Source organism: Schistocerca gregaria, chromosome 1, assembly GCF_023897955.1.
Source record: "Schistocerca gregaria isolate iqSchGreg1 chromosome 1, iqSchGreg1.2, whole genome shotgun sequence".
Taxonomy (NCBI): Eukaryota; Metazoa; Arthropoda; class Insecta; order Orthoptera; family Acrididae; genus Schistocerca; species Schistocerca gregaria.
In genome coordinates, this window is record NC_064920.1 from 698,121,646 (window position 1) to 698,139,072 (window position 17,427).

Below are 17,427 nucleotides of genomic sequence, written 5' to 3' on the forward strand. Positions count from 1 at the left end.
TTTCAGTGTCTCATTGATGATTGGTAGGGATTCCATAAAGATTTAGATAATTTTTCACAATGCCATTGAAGTAAATTTTCAAGTTTATACATATTTATTATTGTTATCGAAACTAATTACAACCAGCTTTACCATAAAAAAACAGATACATAGACTTAGAAGCATTTAACATAAGTTAATAAATAGCTGTTCATAATTGTGCAGGTAACTGACACCATTTGTCTTTACTGAGCAACAGGCACATTTTACTGTACCCTATGAATGCTGAAGCAGAAGTGTTTGGACAAGTGAAAAAAAGAAAGAAAAAAAAGAAATAATCATATGGCATTTATTGGCTGGGATATCCCATTCGGGGTTTGGCCACCGTACTGCAAATCTTTTTAGTTGACACCAGTTTGGTGACTTGTGTGTCAGTGATGATGAATATGATGATGATGATGATGATGATGATGATGATGGACATACAACACCCAGTCCCCTGCCGGGAATTGAACCTGGGCCCCCTTGCTTGGTAGGCAGTAGTGCTGCCGCTGCGCTACGGAGGCGGACTGTTTGACAAGTAACTGCACATGGCTGTAGGTTGATGGTGACTGACTTCATGGAATTATACGAAATGAAATTATCATATGGTGCTACTGGTTGGGAGACCCCCGTCTGGGGTTTTTTGGCTACCTAGAGCAAGTCTTTTTATTAGGTACCACTTTGGTTACTTGTATGATGATGATGATGTGAACAAAACACCCAGTCCCTGAGCAGATAAAATCTCAGACCCAGCAGGGCATTGAACCTTATCCCCCCTCCTCCCCCAAATCCATCCTGCCGGATGGCAGTCACCCATGTTACTACTCAACTACGAAGGCAACATGTAAGTATATAAAATGTAGATATTATACAAATAATTATGACTGACTGTATGACTGATCCCATGAACATTACATGATGACAGCTAATTGGGTACTTGCTTGTTGCCTTGCCCACAATGCCTGTGTAAAGACATGCGTAAGAATGGTTTTTCTCATTATTTGAATACAGAATAATTATGTGAACTGAATCAAACAGTGGAAAATCCATGTTGGAATATTGACAGTATTATGAAAAGGATAGTTGTTGCACACCGCATAGTGGAGATGCTGATTGCATATTTTTCAGATGGCTAAGTACTGGATTTATTTTTATAAGCAGAATGCACTTTTACGCATGAGATTTGGCAAAACCCTACCAAGAATTTTCTGGAAACACAAATTTTGTAATTGAAATCTTTCACAAACAACATGTTATTGTAGTAAATCTACAACTTTTTCGATACAGGAAAATCAGGACTGCAAGACTATGGCAATAATTTTTGCAAAGATTAAATTTAAAGATTTGAACAGTCTAGATTTCTTGTTATAATATTTGAATTAGGAGGTATTGATAACTACACAATCTTCAGAAAAGATAAAATAATCCTTAGAAGTAAGAAAACAAGGGCTTCCAACTAAGATGTGTCAATCCTAAAACTAACTATTACGAGTGGAGTCATATTTATGAATAATAAATTTTGACTATTTCTTTAAATAAAATGTTTCAACAAAACATTAGCAGGATGTAAATAATATACTGATTAATAAAGTTTAGAAAGTTGCAGCAGGGATAACAACTTGGAGATCTCAAATATGGGTAGTTTGCATCTGCATGCATACTCAGCAAGCTACTGTAAGGTTTATGGTGACCATGTAGCACTATTAGTCATTTCCTTTCTATTCTACTTGCAGATGGAGAAAAGGAAAAATAACTGTGTGTATGCCTCTGTATGAGCCCAGTTTCTCTTGTCTTGTCTTCATGGTCATTATGTGAAATGTATGTTGGAAGCAGTAGAATCACTCTGCAGTCAGCTGAAAATGCCTGTTCTCTAAATAAATGTTGTCAATGGTGTTTCATAAAAACAGTGTCATCTTCCCTCCAGGGATTCCCATTTGAGTTCAAGGAGCAGCTCTGTAACACTTCCATATTGATTGAATGTACCAGTAACAAATCTAGCAGTATACTTCTAAATTGCTTTGATATTTTCCTTAAATCCAACTTGGTGGGGATCCCAAACACTCAGGCTGTACTCAAGAATAGGTCTCACTATTATTCAGTGTGCAGTCTCCTTTGTAGATGTGTTATACTTTTCTAAATCCCTCCCAATAAACCCAAGTTGACCTTTTGTTTTCTCTACAACCATCCTTACATGCTCATTCCATTTCATATTGCTTTTCAATGTTATGCCTAGATATTCAGCCAATGTGAAGCAGCACATCACTAGTACTGTATCTAACATTACAGGATTGTGTTTCATACTCATATGCATTAACTTACATTTTCCTACATTTGCAACATGCTCCCATTCATCACACAAAATAGATATTATAAGTTATTCTGTACCCTTCCACATTTACTCAATGATAGTACCTTTCTGCGTGCTACTGTGTCTCAGCAAACAGTCACAGATTGCAGCTGCTCACTCTATCAATCAGATTATTTATGTATATAGAGAATAAAAGTAATCCTCTTCTACCTTCCCTGGGGTGCTTCTGACAATTCCCTTGTCTCCGATGAACATTTGCTGTCGAGGAAGTGTACTGGTTTGTTACTTGCGAAGTCTTCGAGCCATTTACATATCTAGGAATATATTCCGTCTGCTCGGACCTTCATTAACTATCTACAGTGGGGCACCATGTCATATGATTTCCGGAAGTCAAGTATTATTGAAGAATCTACCTGTTAACCTTTATCCGTGATTCTCAGGCTATCGTGGGACAAATGGGCAAGCTGGATTTTGCAGGAGCGGCGCTTTCTAAATCCATACTGTACATGTACATGTGTTATTTATGGAACGGAAGGCAGAAAAGAAAAAATGGTATCAGGTCTGTTCAAAAAAATCTGAACATTCGTAATTTCATGCCAATGGTCTGTTGGAGCGAAGTGGGGTAGGCATCCTTGCACATGCCTGTGGTTCATTTGTAATTGCCAGAAGTTTCATTGTTGTATGTCTATTAATTATTGTTCAGTGCTGTATTGAGCAGCGTGCTATGTCACATAGTTTATAAATTTCGAGATGGCAGAGGTATAGGAGTCACATGTTTGCATTAAATTTTGTGTGAAACTCAAGAAAACCTTTACAGAGACAAACCAAATGATGCAGGAAGCCTACAGTAATGAGTGCTTAAGCTGTAGTTTGTGTTACATCGTGTTGCCACCAAGTTCATCCCACAGTTAATGAGTCAAGACAAGTAAGACCTTCACCTCACAATCTGTGAAGAGCTTTTGGATCACACAACAGAAAATGAGATCTACCTTAAGAGAATCATAACTGGTGATGAAAGGTGTGCTACGGTTATCTACATCTACATCTACATCCATACTCCGCGAGCCACCTGACAGTTGAGACCAAGGTTCGATCTTCACAGTGGGCTAGGAAGGGTTCTCCAAGACCAAAAATAGCTTGTCACATCAGGTTAAATGTTAGAGCTATGTTGATAATTTTATTTGACTTCAAAGAATTAGTTCATTATGAACTCGAGTCAAAGGGACAAACTGTTAGTCGATGGTACTATCGGGACGCGTTGTGACACCCGCGAGAAAATGTGAGGAGGAAATGGCCTGAAATGTGTGAAGACAATTCATGGCTCTTGCATCACAATAACATCCCAGCACATTCACACCTGTTGGTGCATGACTATTGCACAAAAAATGAAATCACTGTGCTGCCTCATTCTCTGTATACTCCAGACCTGGCCATGCAGACATTTTTTTGTATTTCTAAAGTTGGAAACCCCATTGAAAGGATAAAAATTTGCAATGATAGATGAGATAAAAGAAAATTCACAGACTGCCTTTTACGCAATCCAGCAAGAGGCACACCAAGACTGATTCTAGAAGTGGAAATGGCATTGGGAGTGATGTATCAATTGTGTAGGAGAGTATTTCAAAGGAGACTATGCCCAATAAGTAAAAGATAAGTGTAGAAAAATTTAGTGAACAAAATTCTGGAATTTTTGAAAAGACCTCGTATTTGCGTTAGACATCATAGTAAGTGGAGCTATTCCATTTTGATTTATTTAAAGTAAAATGGGTTGGAGCGCTTTTAATAATTTTTTTAAAAAAAGACTGGAACCTTCCAATGTGTAAAGTAAAACTTAGAAGTGATATACAGGGTGAGTCACCTAACATTACCACTGTATATATTTTGTAAGCCACATCAAATACTGACGAATCGATTCCACAGACCAAACGTGAGGAGAGGGGCTAGTGTAATTGGTTAATACAAACCATAAAAAAACGCACGGAAGTATGTTTTTTAACACAAACCTACGTTTTTTTTTTTAATGGAACCCCATTAGTTTTGTTAGCACATCTGAACATATAAACAAATACGTAATCAGTGCCGTTTGTTGCATTGTAAAATGTTAATTACATTCGGAGATATTGTAACCTAAAGTTGACGCTTGAGTACTACTCCTCCGCTGTTCGATCATGTGTATCGGAGAGTACCGAATTACATAGGGATCCAAAGAGGACGGTGATGGACCTTAGGTACAGAAGAGACTGGAACAGCACATTACGTCCATGTGCTAACACCTTTTTATTGGTCTTTTTCACTGACGCACATGTACACTACCATGAGGGGTGAGGTACACGTACGCACGTGGTTTCCATTTTCAATTACGGAGTGGAATTCGGTGCTTTCTGATACACACGATCGAACAGCGGAGGAGTGGTACTCAAGCGTCAACTTTAGGTTACAATATCTCTGGATGTAATTAACATTTTACAATGCAACAAATGGCACTGATTACGTATTTGTTTATATGTTCAGATGTGCTAACAAAACTAACAGCGTTCCATTTAAAAACAAAATGTAGGTTTGTGTTAAAAAACATACTTACGTGCATTTTTTTATGTTTTGTATTAACCAATTACACTAGCCCCTCTCCTCACGTTCGGTCTGTGGAATCGATTCGTCAGTATTTGATGTGGTTTACGAAATATATCCAGCGGTAACGTTAGGTGACTCACCCTGTATATTGTCACTTTTGGCCTTTTTCAGTGAGACATGGACTTTAAATGTGAAAACCATTCAAAAAGTGAAAGTCTCTTAATGAGTGATGAATAACTGGTATCAATAGGAGAGGCAGGAAAAAGTCAGACTGAAGTGTAGAGTGTCGATATGATTGCAATGAAAATCGAACGGTGCTTGATGAGACATATTATAGGGGTATGGATGGTAAATGAACCAAGTGAATTCTTTGCTGTATTACAAGAGATAACCTATTGTAACGTGGATGGACACCATTAGAAAACATGCTGAAGACCATAAAGCATCAGAAAGTTAAGAGGTGGCCCTTTTTCAGCGGTGGATGGACCATTTCTTTCCCATACGCAGTGCAGTCTTTAATTTTCTTGTGTTTGCATTTACCACTTTAACCACAAGGTAATTTTCAGTGTTAAGTGTTTAGTAACTACATGCACTCGTATCCTACACATCTTCTATTTCTCTGTATATTGGTAATCAGATGGGTCCTCCTCTTATTCCAAGAGTTGAATACATACAGCCCTCTTTGTTTTGTTGTAATTTTTTTCATACTTTTTTTTACTTTGATGTTTTATTCAGTAATGGACAATAGTTGGTTTACAAATAAATGAATATAGCAGCACTTCTAGTCTATTTTTTTCTTCAGATATTATGATATAGTTTTCTGTTATTAATAACTTCAGGATGTAGTCATCCAAGTTTTTTGACCCTTTACTAATCTGTAGCGCAAATTTTTGTTATTAACTCTCTTCTTAATTAGTGGCCAAAAAACAATTTCTATGGCAACAGTAGTTGGTAATTCTCATAATTAATATCACTTTGTACATAAAATCTGCAGATTAAACTCACCCTGTAATAAATATTGTAATTTATATACATTATTTATATATATATGCAATAAATATCAGCTGAATGAAAGTGAGACCATAATTAAGAAATAGAAAAGTGTTAACATTGTACACAATGCTTTTAGTGTCTTATTGCTCTCTTTCTTTTTTCCCCCTGTGCAGAACATAACATAAATTATTTTGGATTGTTGTTTTTAAATTGGACACTGTAAAATCACGCATTTAATTACAGACTGTATTTTTTGTTCAGTCTAAAGAGACTTCATATTTATAATACTGAACCTAATTATGCAACACTTTCAGTCAGCCACTAACAAAACTAAGCAACATTTATATTTACCATCTACATTGTTTGCAAGTTACTAATCACATACATTTTTTCTCAAGCTATAATCATCTTCAGCTCACTGTTGGCATTGGAAATATAGTAGTACTTCCATCTAAATCACAAATTCAGTGACTTACGCATACCATTCAAGGTGTTAGACATACATGTTAACTGATAACAGGTACAAAATACTGCACCACAGATTCATTCACATTATTTCACAACTGAGTTGTGTCTGTCTTTCACTGTTGGCATTCCTTTAGATGGGGAAACTGATGGAGGATGCTCGTCACATAAAGATGGATGTGATGGCAGCACAGGTACGGCGCATGCTGTACCTCAGATGGAAATACACAAAAAATTTTCATGTTTGGTTATTGTTTGTTTGAATGTTTAAATGCTGTTGATGTTTTTCAGTGCAAATGCTATTGCTTCTTCCTATAAAAAGTCTTCATTTAATTTTTTGAACATTAGGGATGTATGAGAGTCATTTATTTGTCACTCACGAGCTTTGTTATGTCTTGTGTTGCATTATGGTACAGAATGAAATACGTAATATTGGAATGAAAATTATCTCAATTTCTTTTTGAGATTTAGAATTTATGCTTCTTTCTATAGTTTATTAAGACTACTTTTTGACTTGATATGTTAGGTCAGGCACTATCACAAATGCAGATTTTTATTTTGAAACATATTCATAAATGAATAATGCATTCACTGCAAAGCATAACAATTTTACTGCAGCATGTGACATGTCAGACTGTAGCTATTTATTTTTTCACTGAGTAGAAAAAAAAACTTATTTTCTAGTTATTCATGGATATAACAGGATAACTGAGTTTCATAAATTTCATATGAACTACTAATGATGATGTTTGTGGACTTTATTCTGTAAATGTCAGGCTGTTATCACTGCAAAATATTCTTGTGAAGAATTTTTTCTCATAACATAACAAATTTCTGATAACCGTCATAAGCCCAATGTTGTATGCTGTTCAAAAGATGTACAGTACCAGCAAATTTATTTGTAGAAGTATTGGTTATAAGATCCTGGATAAATATTAGCTGAGCTGTAATATAGACTGGGGCGAAGGCATCATGGAGCCGTAGTTTCCGCCATTACCATATTTTGGCATGATAATACACATATTTACATCTTTATTCCTTGTTTATTTCTATTTACTGTGTTTCGCTGATATTTCCTTCTTCATTCTGTTACCCTAATTTTAAATATGAACATAAAAACCTTCATTTCTTTTCCCATAAAATGTTTTCAGTCTGACCCACATCTACATGTACATTTACACCCCTTTTCTGAAAACCACTATGAAATGTGTAAGAGGGTAGAATTTCCATTCTATCATATATTAGTTCATTTCAAGTGGCTCAATGGCTGATTCAAGCCTTTAAATTGGATTCCACTCCAGTGACCTGTGTGTTCCTAATCTACTCCGTTTATTCAACTGGTGAAAGAGTACCTTCAATGTAAAATTGAATCTGAACTGTGTGTTGTTCTTGGGTGTACCTCACATTGTTGAATGTTAGATTGCAGTCAGATTGAAAATTTCTGTGACCGGGGTTCGACCATATGGCATCTCAGTTTCCAGGCATGTGCTTTGCCACTAGACCACCTGGCCCTGCATGTCCTGACTGACAAAGGTAAATGACCCACATGTAGCCTTCAGACAAAAACAGAGCTTGACAGATGATCACATTGTACACAAGAATTTTCTAATTTTGCAAAATATCATGGTGTCAATTCTTATAAAATGATTTCTGTTGAAAGAAAGAAATATTAATGGTGTTGAAAAGAAATAGTTGTAAGTAAACACACAAAATATGCACAGAACTGCAGTAACCATACAGTAATTGTATAAATATATTTAAGTATCTGCCTGATATATCTCCATAGACTAATTTCTTAACAGGTGGTACAATACGTGTGTTTTTCCTCTGTAATGATAAATGGGAAAATAGGTTCAGATAATCACAATTCTAAGATAAATAGGTTCAATTGCATGTATGTAAATAGACAGCATGTAACCACTGAAGCTTGAATGATCCATTTTTATATTCCTTTTGTAAAATGTTTATGTATTTCATACCATAATTCCTATCATAAAAGCCATGCAACAAATAAATAAATACCTAAAAAAGGAACAGTTTGAAATAATATGTGAAAGAACTGTTAGCTTGCTTCGAGGAGTTACAAGCAGAAGTGTGAATTAATTTTCATTGCAATATGCTTTGTATTCAACCATCTCAAGTTCTGTGTTGGAAGCTTCTTTCTGATAGGAATAAAATGGTAATCAAAGCTTTAAAGAGGTAAGACAAAGTAAAATCTAACTGAGACTTCCATTATAAAAGAAACATTGTTTTTGGTCAGTATCATGATATACATAATTCTGTCTCAAGAATTTTAAGGGTCAGATAGCTAGAAGCAGTCTATAAAGGGTGTATTTTGGAAGAGCTGAAAATTCAAAATTTGGCTACTTATGGCATAATTTTTGCTCAAGTCCATAAATGATTCTGGTTTCTTTGATGTTTGTGTGTACCGTGTTAATATACGCTTCCAGTAATGACATGACATTCTTATTTAAAGCAAAGCTTAAAACTAGACTGGTAAGAATTCTAAAATAATGTGGTAAACATGTTTAGGGCAGTGAAATAAAGTAAAACATTAAGAGAAACTCATAGAAGTCTGTAGAAATTTAATCAAGAGGGGACAAGATCCTAAAACTAACACTTATTTTAATAGAACTGATTCTGTGAGTTTGTGAACATATAATGTTTCATGAACTACATTTGACAGGAAGTTCACAATGTTATTGTATCTCAAACAAATGATAGGTATCTGTTCAATGTTTTTAGGGTAGATTACTTTGATAGCTAAGTGTTAAGCAGGTTACATTAGTATATGGTAAATTTAATATTCTATGAATATAAATGACACCCTTTTTTTTTTTATAAAAAGTCTCAAAATTACATCACTCTCATTATCATATCTACAGATCTCAATGAGTTATTCACAAAAATGATTAAGAAATTTCTTTTAGGCAGTAACAAAACTAACCAGCAAAAAATGACAGGCCACTTCTCTCACAGTGGACAAACAGGAAATGAACTTTTAAAAATGCTTTCTCAACACTTCATTTGCTAACAAAACTTAACATGTGATGAGGTTGCTAACAAAACTTAACATCTGATGAGGTTAATGGACTTATTTCATTATTTTCACATTTTCTGTTATTAAATCTCAAATATCATAATTAAAGTTGAACCAAAATGTGTTTTAAAAGCTACATCTTTGAACAGGGTGTACCCAAGGACCAGCATTCGACAAGATAATGTAGGAAATCTCCTGAAACTACCCTGAAACTGGCCATTTGAATAGACTCTAAAGCATGAGACTGAACCAAGGCAGTCCTTGTCTCCCCAATTTGTCACATTACCATGCAGCCATGCCAAGTGAGCTATTGTTGTATGTTGCTTTGTGAAGCACCCTACATAGCTTGAGTGAGGACATAATTTTGACTTTGAAATTTCTCACCTTTATCTTCTCTTCTTGACTGAATCATTTGGGTCGTAGTTGTACACATCCACTGTATACCACAGCTGTGTTTTTCAGAACCTACTACAATAGTTCTGCTGTGTTAAACAGATTTTAGACGCAGCAAATCATTGTAGGGCTTTTTCCACAGAAAAATGGCATACAACAGTAGTGATCACATTGTGCAGCAAGGAGAGGGGGTGTCTTTCTGGAATTTCATAACAGATGTCAGGTGTGCTACCAGTATGTATCAAAACACCATACATAAAAATTAGATTTTTCTGTAGCTCATACTTTGTGTTTTGCTGTTAATAGAAAGGTAGGGTCAAGTGTTTTGAATATCTCTTGGACTAGGGACCATTTACATATCCAACAGTAGGACTGCCTTACTGCAGCTATCCTACACTTCAAGGTTAAAGTTTGAATATTACACACTTCCTATAGATTAGGCAAATTGAGAAAATTGGATGATTCTTTCTGCATAGGGTAGGCCCCATTCTACCAATTATTAGGGTTTTTTCCTGTTCCATTCATGTATGGAGTGCGGGAGAGAGTGATTATTTGAACACTTCCGTGCATGCAGTAATTACTCTAATCTTATCCTCACAATCCCTGTGTGAGCAGTACATAGGGGATTGTTGTATATCACTAGAGTAATCATTTAAAGTTGGTTCTTGAAACTTTGTTAATATACTTTCTTCGGATACTTTACATCTGTCTTCAAGAGTCTGCCTTCAGTATCTTTATGAGACCCCCTGTTAGTCCTATCTGGTACAGGTTCCACACCCTTGAACAATATTCTAGGATGGGTTGCACAAGTGATTTGCAGCCAATCTCTTTTGTAGACTGATTGCACTTTCCCAGTATTCTACCAATAAACTGAAATTTACCACCTGCTCTTAAGTAATTTCCAGTAAAAAACTTCTGAACCACTGTTTACATAGTCGCGAGTAGGCCTAATTTTTCGTACACATATTTTCATTATTTTCCGGTAACTTAATTGTCTTTCTGTCACTAAAATAGATTTGTACCATGAGTGTAAAGTGCCTGACGTGCCGTAGGATCGTTAGCTCCGGGGTCTGGTGTGATGGATGTAGTAACTTTTTTCATTGGGGCGACTGTAGTGGCGTGGGAATTGGGAAAATGAGCGAGACTCATCAGTGGTTCTGTAGGCTATGCAGTAGAGATAGGAAGATTGTGGAACAGGAGGGGAAAATTGCTGCCCTTCAGGCTGAGTTGGATGAGGCTAGGCGAGAACTGGGCGGGTTAAGGGGGGAGAAGGGTAAACAGGGGTGGGAAGTGGCAACAGGCATGAGGAACAGGCCAAGAAATTCTTCTGACAGCTTTGTTATTAATGTACAAAATAGGTTTGACCTGTTGCCTCAGTCAGAAACTGATGAGCCTCTCACAGAAGTAGATGTAGACAGGGCTCAACAAGCTTTCAGCAGCAAATTGATTAAGAATGTAGGGAAGTCTGCTAAGAGAAAGAAAGTCTTGTTGCTAGGTAGTTCGCATGCTAGGGGTGTGGGCCAACTTCTGCAGGATGAATTAGGGTTGGATTACCAGGTCACAAGTTTTTTCAAACCTAGTGCTGAACTTGGGCAGGTTACAGAGGATTTAGGTTCACTATGTAAAGGTTTTACTAAGGAAGACACCGTGGTTATTGTGGGTGGGCCGGGCAACAGTATTGACAGAGATCCAGGGTACAGCATAAAGTGTGACCTGGCAAAGATTGCATCGGCATCGAATCATACCAGTGTTGGGTTTGTGTCGGTTCTGGAGCGCCACGACTGACCTCATTTGACCTCTTCTGTCAGGAGAGTTAATTTGGAGTTGGAACGGCTACTTGGATCTGGTGCAGGGTCACACATTGGTGTGGTTCCTGTTGATTCACTCTGTAGGTGGGACTATACTAGACATGGCCTACACCTCAACAGGAAAGGGAAGGGTAAACTGGCTGGGCTGATAGCAGGAAATTTAAAGGGGGGAGGAACTACATCTCATGGTGGAAACTCTTTTTTAGTGTAAGATCAGTGTCCAGTGGGAAACTCAGCCAGGCAAGTACTAAAGATGTTAAAAAAGTTCAAGATACTCACAAAAGTAAAGTGAAAAATACTGTTAGTATATTTCATCAAAATATTGGGGGATTGAAGAATAAAATTGATGAGCTTCTGCTTTGTTTAGAAGATATAGAAACCAAGAATGTAATAGATATACTATGCCTGTCTGAGCATCACATTGTCACTGATATGCAAAAGGTTAGCATCAGTGGGTAGAAATTAGCTGCACATGTAAGTAGAGATAATATGATGAGAGGAGGAGTTGCCATATATGTCAAAAGCTTCCACAGTGCAAAAAATTTAGAAACTAAAAAATTTTGTGTAGAGCAACATATGGAAGCATGTGCCACTGAACTTAAACTAAATGATGGCACTTTCATAATTGTAACAGTGTATAGGTCCCCCTCAGGGAATTTCCAGCTATTTCTAGAAAACTTGGATGCTTTGTTGTGCTATCTGTCAGACAGGGGGAAGCAAATTATCATTTGTGGGGATTTCAATGTTGATTCCCTGAAAGAGTGTAATAGGAAGAATGACCTTTTAGTATTACTCAGTTCTTTCAATTTGAGCTCCGTCATTGATTTTCCTACTCGGATAACAAAGAACAGCAGTACATTGATAGATAACTTTTTTATAGACCAAGATAAGTTTAAGGACATAAATGCTTATCCTGTTGAGAATGGTCTTTCAGATGATAGTGCACAGCTTGTTACAGTACATGACATAGCTCCATGCAGTATAATAAATCAGACTTTCAAAGCAGTGCGTTCAATTAACAATATAAATATTGCAAACTTTAGGGAAAGCCTACAGCAGCTAGACTGGGATGAAGTGTATAAGGAACCCGATGCAAACTTGAAATATAACTTATTTCACAATACATTTTTAAGGGTATTTGAAAATTGTTTTCCCAAGAAAATAGTTAAACATAATTCCAAGAAAACATATAAAAAACCTTGGCTAACTAAAGGAATAAGAATATCTTGCAACCGCAAAAGAGAACTGTATCTAACAGCAAGAGGGAGTACTGACCCCGAAATTGTTCAATATTATAAAAACTATTGTGCGGTACTAAGAAAAGTTATTAAAAAGTCCAGAAGCATGTGTATCATGTCTGAGATCAGTAACTCTGATAATAAAATTAAAGCAATTTGGAATATTATTGAAAGGGAAACAGGGCAACCAAGAGCACAGGAAGACTTTAGTGCAATAAAACTGAATGACAAGTGCACTAACAAACAATCAGAAATTGAAAATATTTTGAATAATCATTTTTTAAATGTTGTGGAGAAAATAGGATCTAGATCTTCACTAGAAGAGGCAAGGCTATTAATAGAAGAGGCCATACCTGCGCAGTTTGAAACAACTGTAATTCCACCAACCTCTCCCTCTGAAATCAGTAAAATAATAAACTCACTGAAAAGTAAAAGCTCTTACGGAATTGATGGCATTTCCAGCAAAGTACTTAAAGCTTGTTCCCCACAGATAAGTAGGATTCTCAGCCACGTATGTAATAGCTCTTTGGAGCAGGGTGTTTTCCCTGATAGACTGAAATATGCCATTGTAAAACCATTGCATAAAAAGGGGGATACGTCGGATGTCAACAACTACCGCCCAATCTCTCTTCTGACAGCTCTATCAAAAATTTTTGAGAAAGTAATGTATTCAAGAGTAGCCTCCCATGTTTGTAAAAATAAAGTACTAACAAAATGTCAGTTTGGTTTTCAGAAAGGCTTTTCAACAGAAAATGCTATATATGCTTTCACTGATCAAATATTAAATGCTCTGAATAACCGGACATCACCCATTGGTATTTTTTGTGATCTCTCAAAGGCCTTTGATTGTGTAAATCATGGAATTCTTTTAGATAAGCTAAATCATTATGGTTTGAGTGGGGCAGTGCACAAATGGTTTAATTCATACTTAACTGGAAGAATGCAGAAAGTTGAAATAAGTGGTTCGTGTAATGTTAAAACAACAGCTGATTCCTCAAACTGGGGTGCTATCAAGCACGGGGTCCCACAGGGTTCGGTCTTAGGTCCTTTACTGTTCTTGATATACACTAAATGACTTACCATTCCACATTGATGAAGATGCAAAGTTAGTTCTTTTTGCTGATGATACAAGTATAGTAATAACATCCAAAAACCAAGAACTAAGTGATTTAATTGTAAATGATGTTTTTCACAAAATTATTAAGTGGTTCTCAGCAAACGGACTCTCTTTAAATTTTGATAAAACACAGTATATACAGTTCCATACAGTAAATGGCACAACTCCAGTAATAAATATAGAATTTGAACAGAAGTCTGTAGCTAAGGTAGAATTTTCAAAATTTTTAGGTGTGTCCATTGATGAGAGGTTAAACTGGAAGCAACACATTGATGGTCTGCTGAAACGTCTGAGTTCAGCTACGTATGCTATTAGGGTTATTGCAAATTTTGGTGATAAGAATCTCAGTCAATTAGCTTACTATGCCTACTTTCATTCACTGCTTTCGTATGGCATCATATTCTGGGGTAATTCATCGTTGAGTAGAAAAGTATTCATTGCACAAAAACGTGTAATCAGAATAATTGCTGGAGCCCACCCACGGTCATCCTGCAGACATCTATTTAAGGATCTAGGGATCCTCACAGTAACCTCACAGTATATATATTCCCTTATGAAATTTGTTGATAATAATCCAACCCAATTCAAAAGTAATAGAAGTGTGCATACCTATAACACCAGGAGAAAGGATGATCTTCACTATGCAGGGTTAAATCTGACTTTGGCACAGAAAGGGGTAAATTATGCTGCCACAAAAGTCTTTGGGCACCTACCAAACAGCATCAAAAGCCTGACAGATAGCCAACTAACATTTAAAAATAAATTAAAAGAATTTCTAGATGACAACTCCTTCTACTCATTGGCTGAATTTTTATATATAAACTAAGTATATTAAAAAAAACCCTTAATCATTAGTGTCATGCAATATTTTGTGTAATGTAATTTCTTGTACAGACATCTTTTATTAACCTGACACGTTCCACATCATTACGAAGTGTCGTATTCATGATCTATGGAACAAGTATTAATCTAATCTAATCTAATCTACTGAACCTATGTGATCATTCAATTTCATATCCCTACAAAGTGTTACATCTAGGTATTTGTATGAGTTGGCCGATTCCAACAGTGACGCATTGACATTATATTCATAGGATACTATGTTTTTTCATTTTGTGAAGTACATAATTTTATATTTCTGAACATTTAGAGCAAGTTGCCTATCTCTGCACCATGTTGAAATCTTATCAAGGTCTGACTGAATATTTATGTAGTTTCTCTCAGCTAGTACTTCATTGTAGATAACTGCATCATCTGCAAAAAGCCTCATTTTACTATTAATATTGTCTGCTTGGTCATTGATATACAATATGAACAGTAGGGTCCCAACATACTTCCCTGGGGCACACCTGAAGTTACTTCTACACTTGATGATGACTCTCCATCCAATATAACAAGCTGTGTCCTCACTACCAAAAAGTTCTCAAGCCAAACAAAAAATCTCACTTGATACCCCTTATAATACTTTTGACAATAAGCATAGATGCAGTACTTAGTCAAATGCTTTTTAGAAATCAAGAAACACTGCATCTACCTAGCTGCCTTAAGCCAAAAGTTTCAGTATGTCATGCGAGAAAAGTGCAAATTGGGTTTCACATGATCATTGTTTCCGAAAACCATGCTGGTTTGCATTGAGGAGATCATTCTGTTCAAGATACGTCATTGTGTTTGAGCTCAGAATATGATCTAAGATTCTACAACAAATCAATGTCAAGAATATTGGACGGTAGTTTTGTGGATCATTTCTACAACCCTTCTTGTAGATGGATGTGACCTGTGACTTTTTCCATTAACTGGGCAAGTTCCCCCTCCCCCAAGGGATCTACAATAGATAATGGTTAGAAGAGGGGCTATCTTAGCCACAAATTCAGTGTAGAATCTGGCAGGGATTCCATTGAGGTCTGCAGCTTTGTTCAGTTTTAACTATTTCAGCTGTTTCTCAACACCAATGACGCTAATGCTTTTTACATTCGTCTTTGCAGTGGCACAAGGCTTAAATTGGGGTAATTCTCATGGGTTTTCGTTGGTAAAGGAACATTCGAAAACAGAGTTAAGCATTTCAGCTTTTTCTTTGCTACCCTCAATTTCAGTTCCTGTCTCATTCACAAGGGACTGGACACAAACTTTGGTGCCAACAGCCTGTACATATGACCATAATTTCTTAGGATTTTGTTAATGTCTTTCGACAATTTTCTACTATCGTAGTCATTGATGGCAACACACATGGCTCTCTTGATGGCCAAAGACATTTCATTCAACATCTATCTATCTGTAGCCCTTTGCTTTTTTTGCACCTATTATTTAGTAATCTCTGTTTCTTTAGAGGTTTCTTTACAGTGACTGTGTACCATGGAGGTTCCCTCCCATTATGACCTGTTCTACTAGGCACGTATCTATACAGTGCATGTGAACTATTCTTTCAAACTTGATCCAGGGTTCCTCTACATGCTCCTGACCAGTGCTGAAAGCTCCAAGTTCCTCATTGAGATAAGAATACGTATCTTACTGTTGTTTTAGTTGTCCTTTGTACTTTGGTTATCATTGTTGCCACAACTGCGTCATGGTCATTGATACCATTTGCGATGTGGATGACCTCAAAGTGGGCAGGTCCATTTGTTGCCATTAGATCCAATATATTTCCATCATGAGTGGGATTCCTAACTACCTGTTCTAGGCAGTTTTCAGAGAAGGCATTTTGTTAAGTTTCACATAATGTCTTATCACGCCCACCACTAACAAAATTGTAATATAACACTCCTGAAAACACCCCAAAAAATTGTTTTTCATCATTTTTTGCCATCAGCAGTGTATATCTGAATAAATAACTGCAACAAATTGCTCAAATTTTAATGATATATTCTCTAGGCATTTCTTCAGAAGTACCATCTTCCTGTTTTCAAAAATCTCTATCAGCTACTGAGAAACACTGCAAAAATGTGGTTTTGGATTCCAAGATGGCTAATACACCAGACAAAGGGCTGAAATTTTACAATATATTCGTAAGGTCCAGATCTTGAACAACCTTGAAAATTTTCTTGATATCTTTATCTGTTTTGGTGTTCCAAGTTAGCCTACTTGTAGGCGTAAAATACACATCTAAAGTCCAGTGCGAGGTAGCATGGAAAATGTGCTGTAAAGTACCCCTGTCACCATCAGAAGCCCATGTTTTAGTACTGAAGCACAGGCAAATTTTTGGTATGTAAAATCTGGCCTGAGATGTAAAATTATTAGTTTTGAGTTATTTCAAATTCACATAAGTAAACTGTGATAAATTTGCTGATCCATAAAGTTCTCTTCATATGAGTGACATGCTCTGCTGTAGCAGGGAAAAGAAGGGAACCAATAGAGAAATGGTCCTATCAGAACACAGAAAAGGCAAATATGCTCCTGTTTAAATTAAAACATCCTGATTGAAAAATGGATTATCAGCTGCCCCATTTTACTTTCCTCCAGATCTTTAACAGTGTTCCCAA

The 17,427-nt window shown here is 36.4% G+C and overlaps 1 protein-coding gene across 13 annotated transcripts in view; it reads left to right on the forward strand.

Annotated features, from left to right (window-relative positions):
• The window catches only part of LOC126364990 (peripheral plasma membrane protein CASK), a 1,315,013-nt gene that overhangs the window by 1,236,979 nt on the left and 60,607 nt on the right, over nucleotides 1-17,427 (forward strand). For 7 of the 13 annotated variants that reach the window (XM_050008106.1, XM_050008103.1, XM_050008107.1 and 4 more), the window contains one exon: nucleotides 6,496-6,552. The exons of the other annotated variants lie outside the window; for them this stretch is intronic. In XM_050008106.1, coding sequence (XP_049864063.1) covers nucleotides 6,496-6,552 — 57 coding nt within the window. The remainder of the gene's footprint in view (nucleotides 1-6,495; nucleotides 6,553-17,427) is intronic. 13 annotated transcript variants of the gene reach the window in all.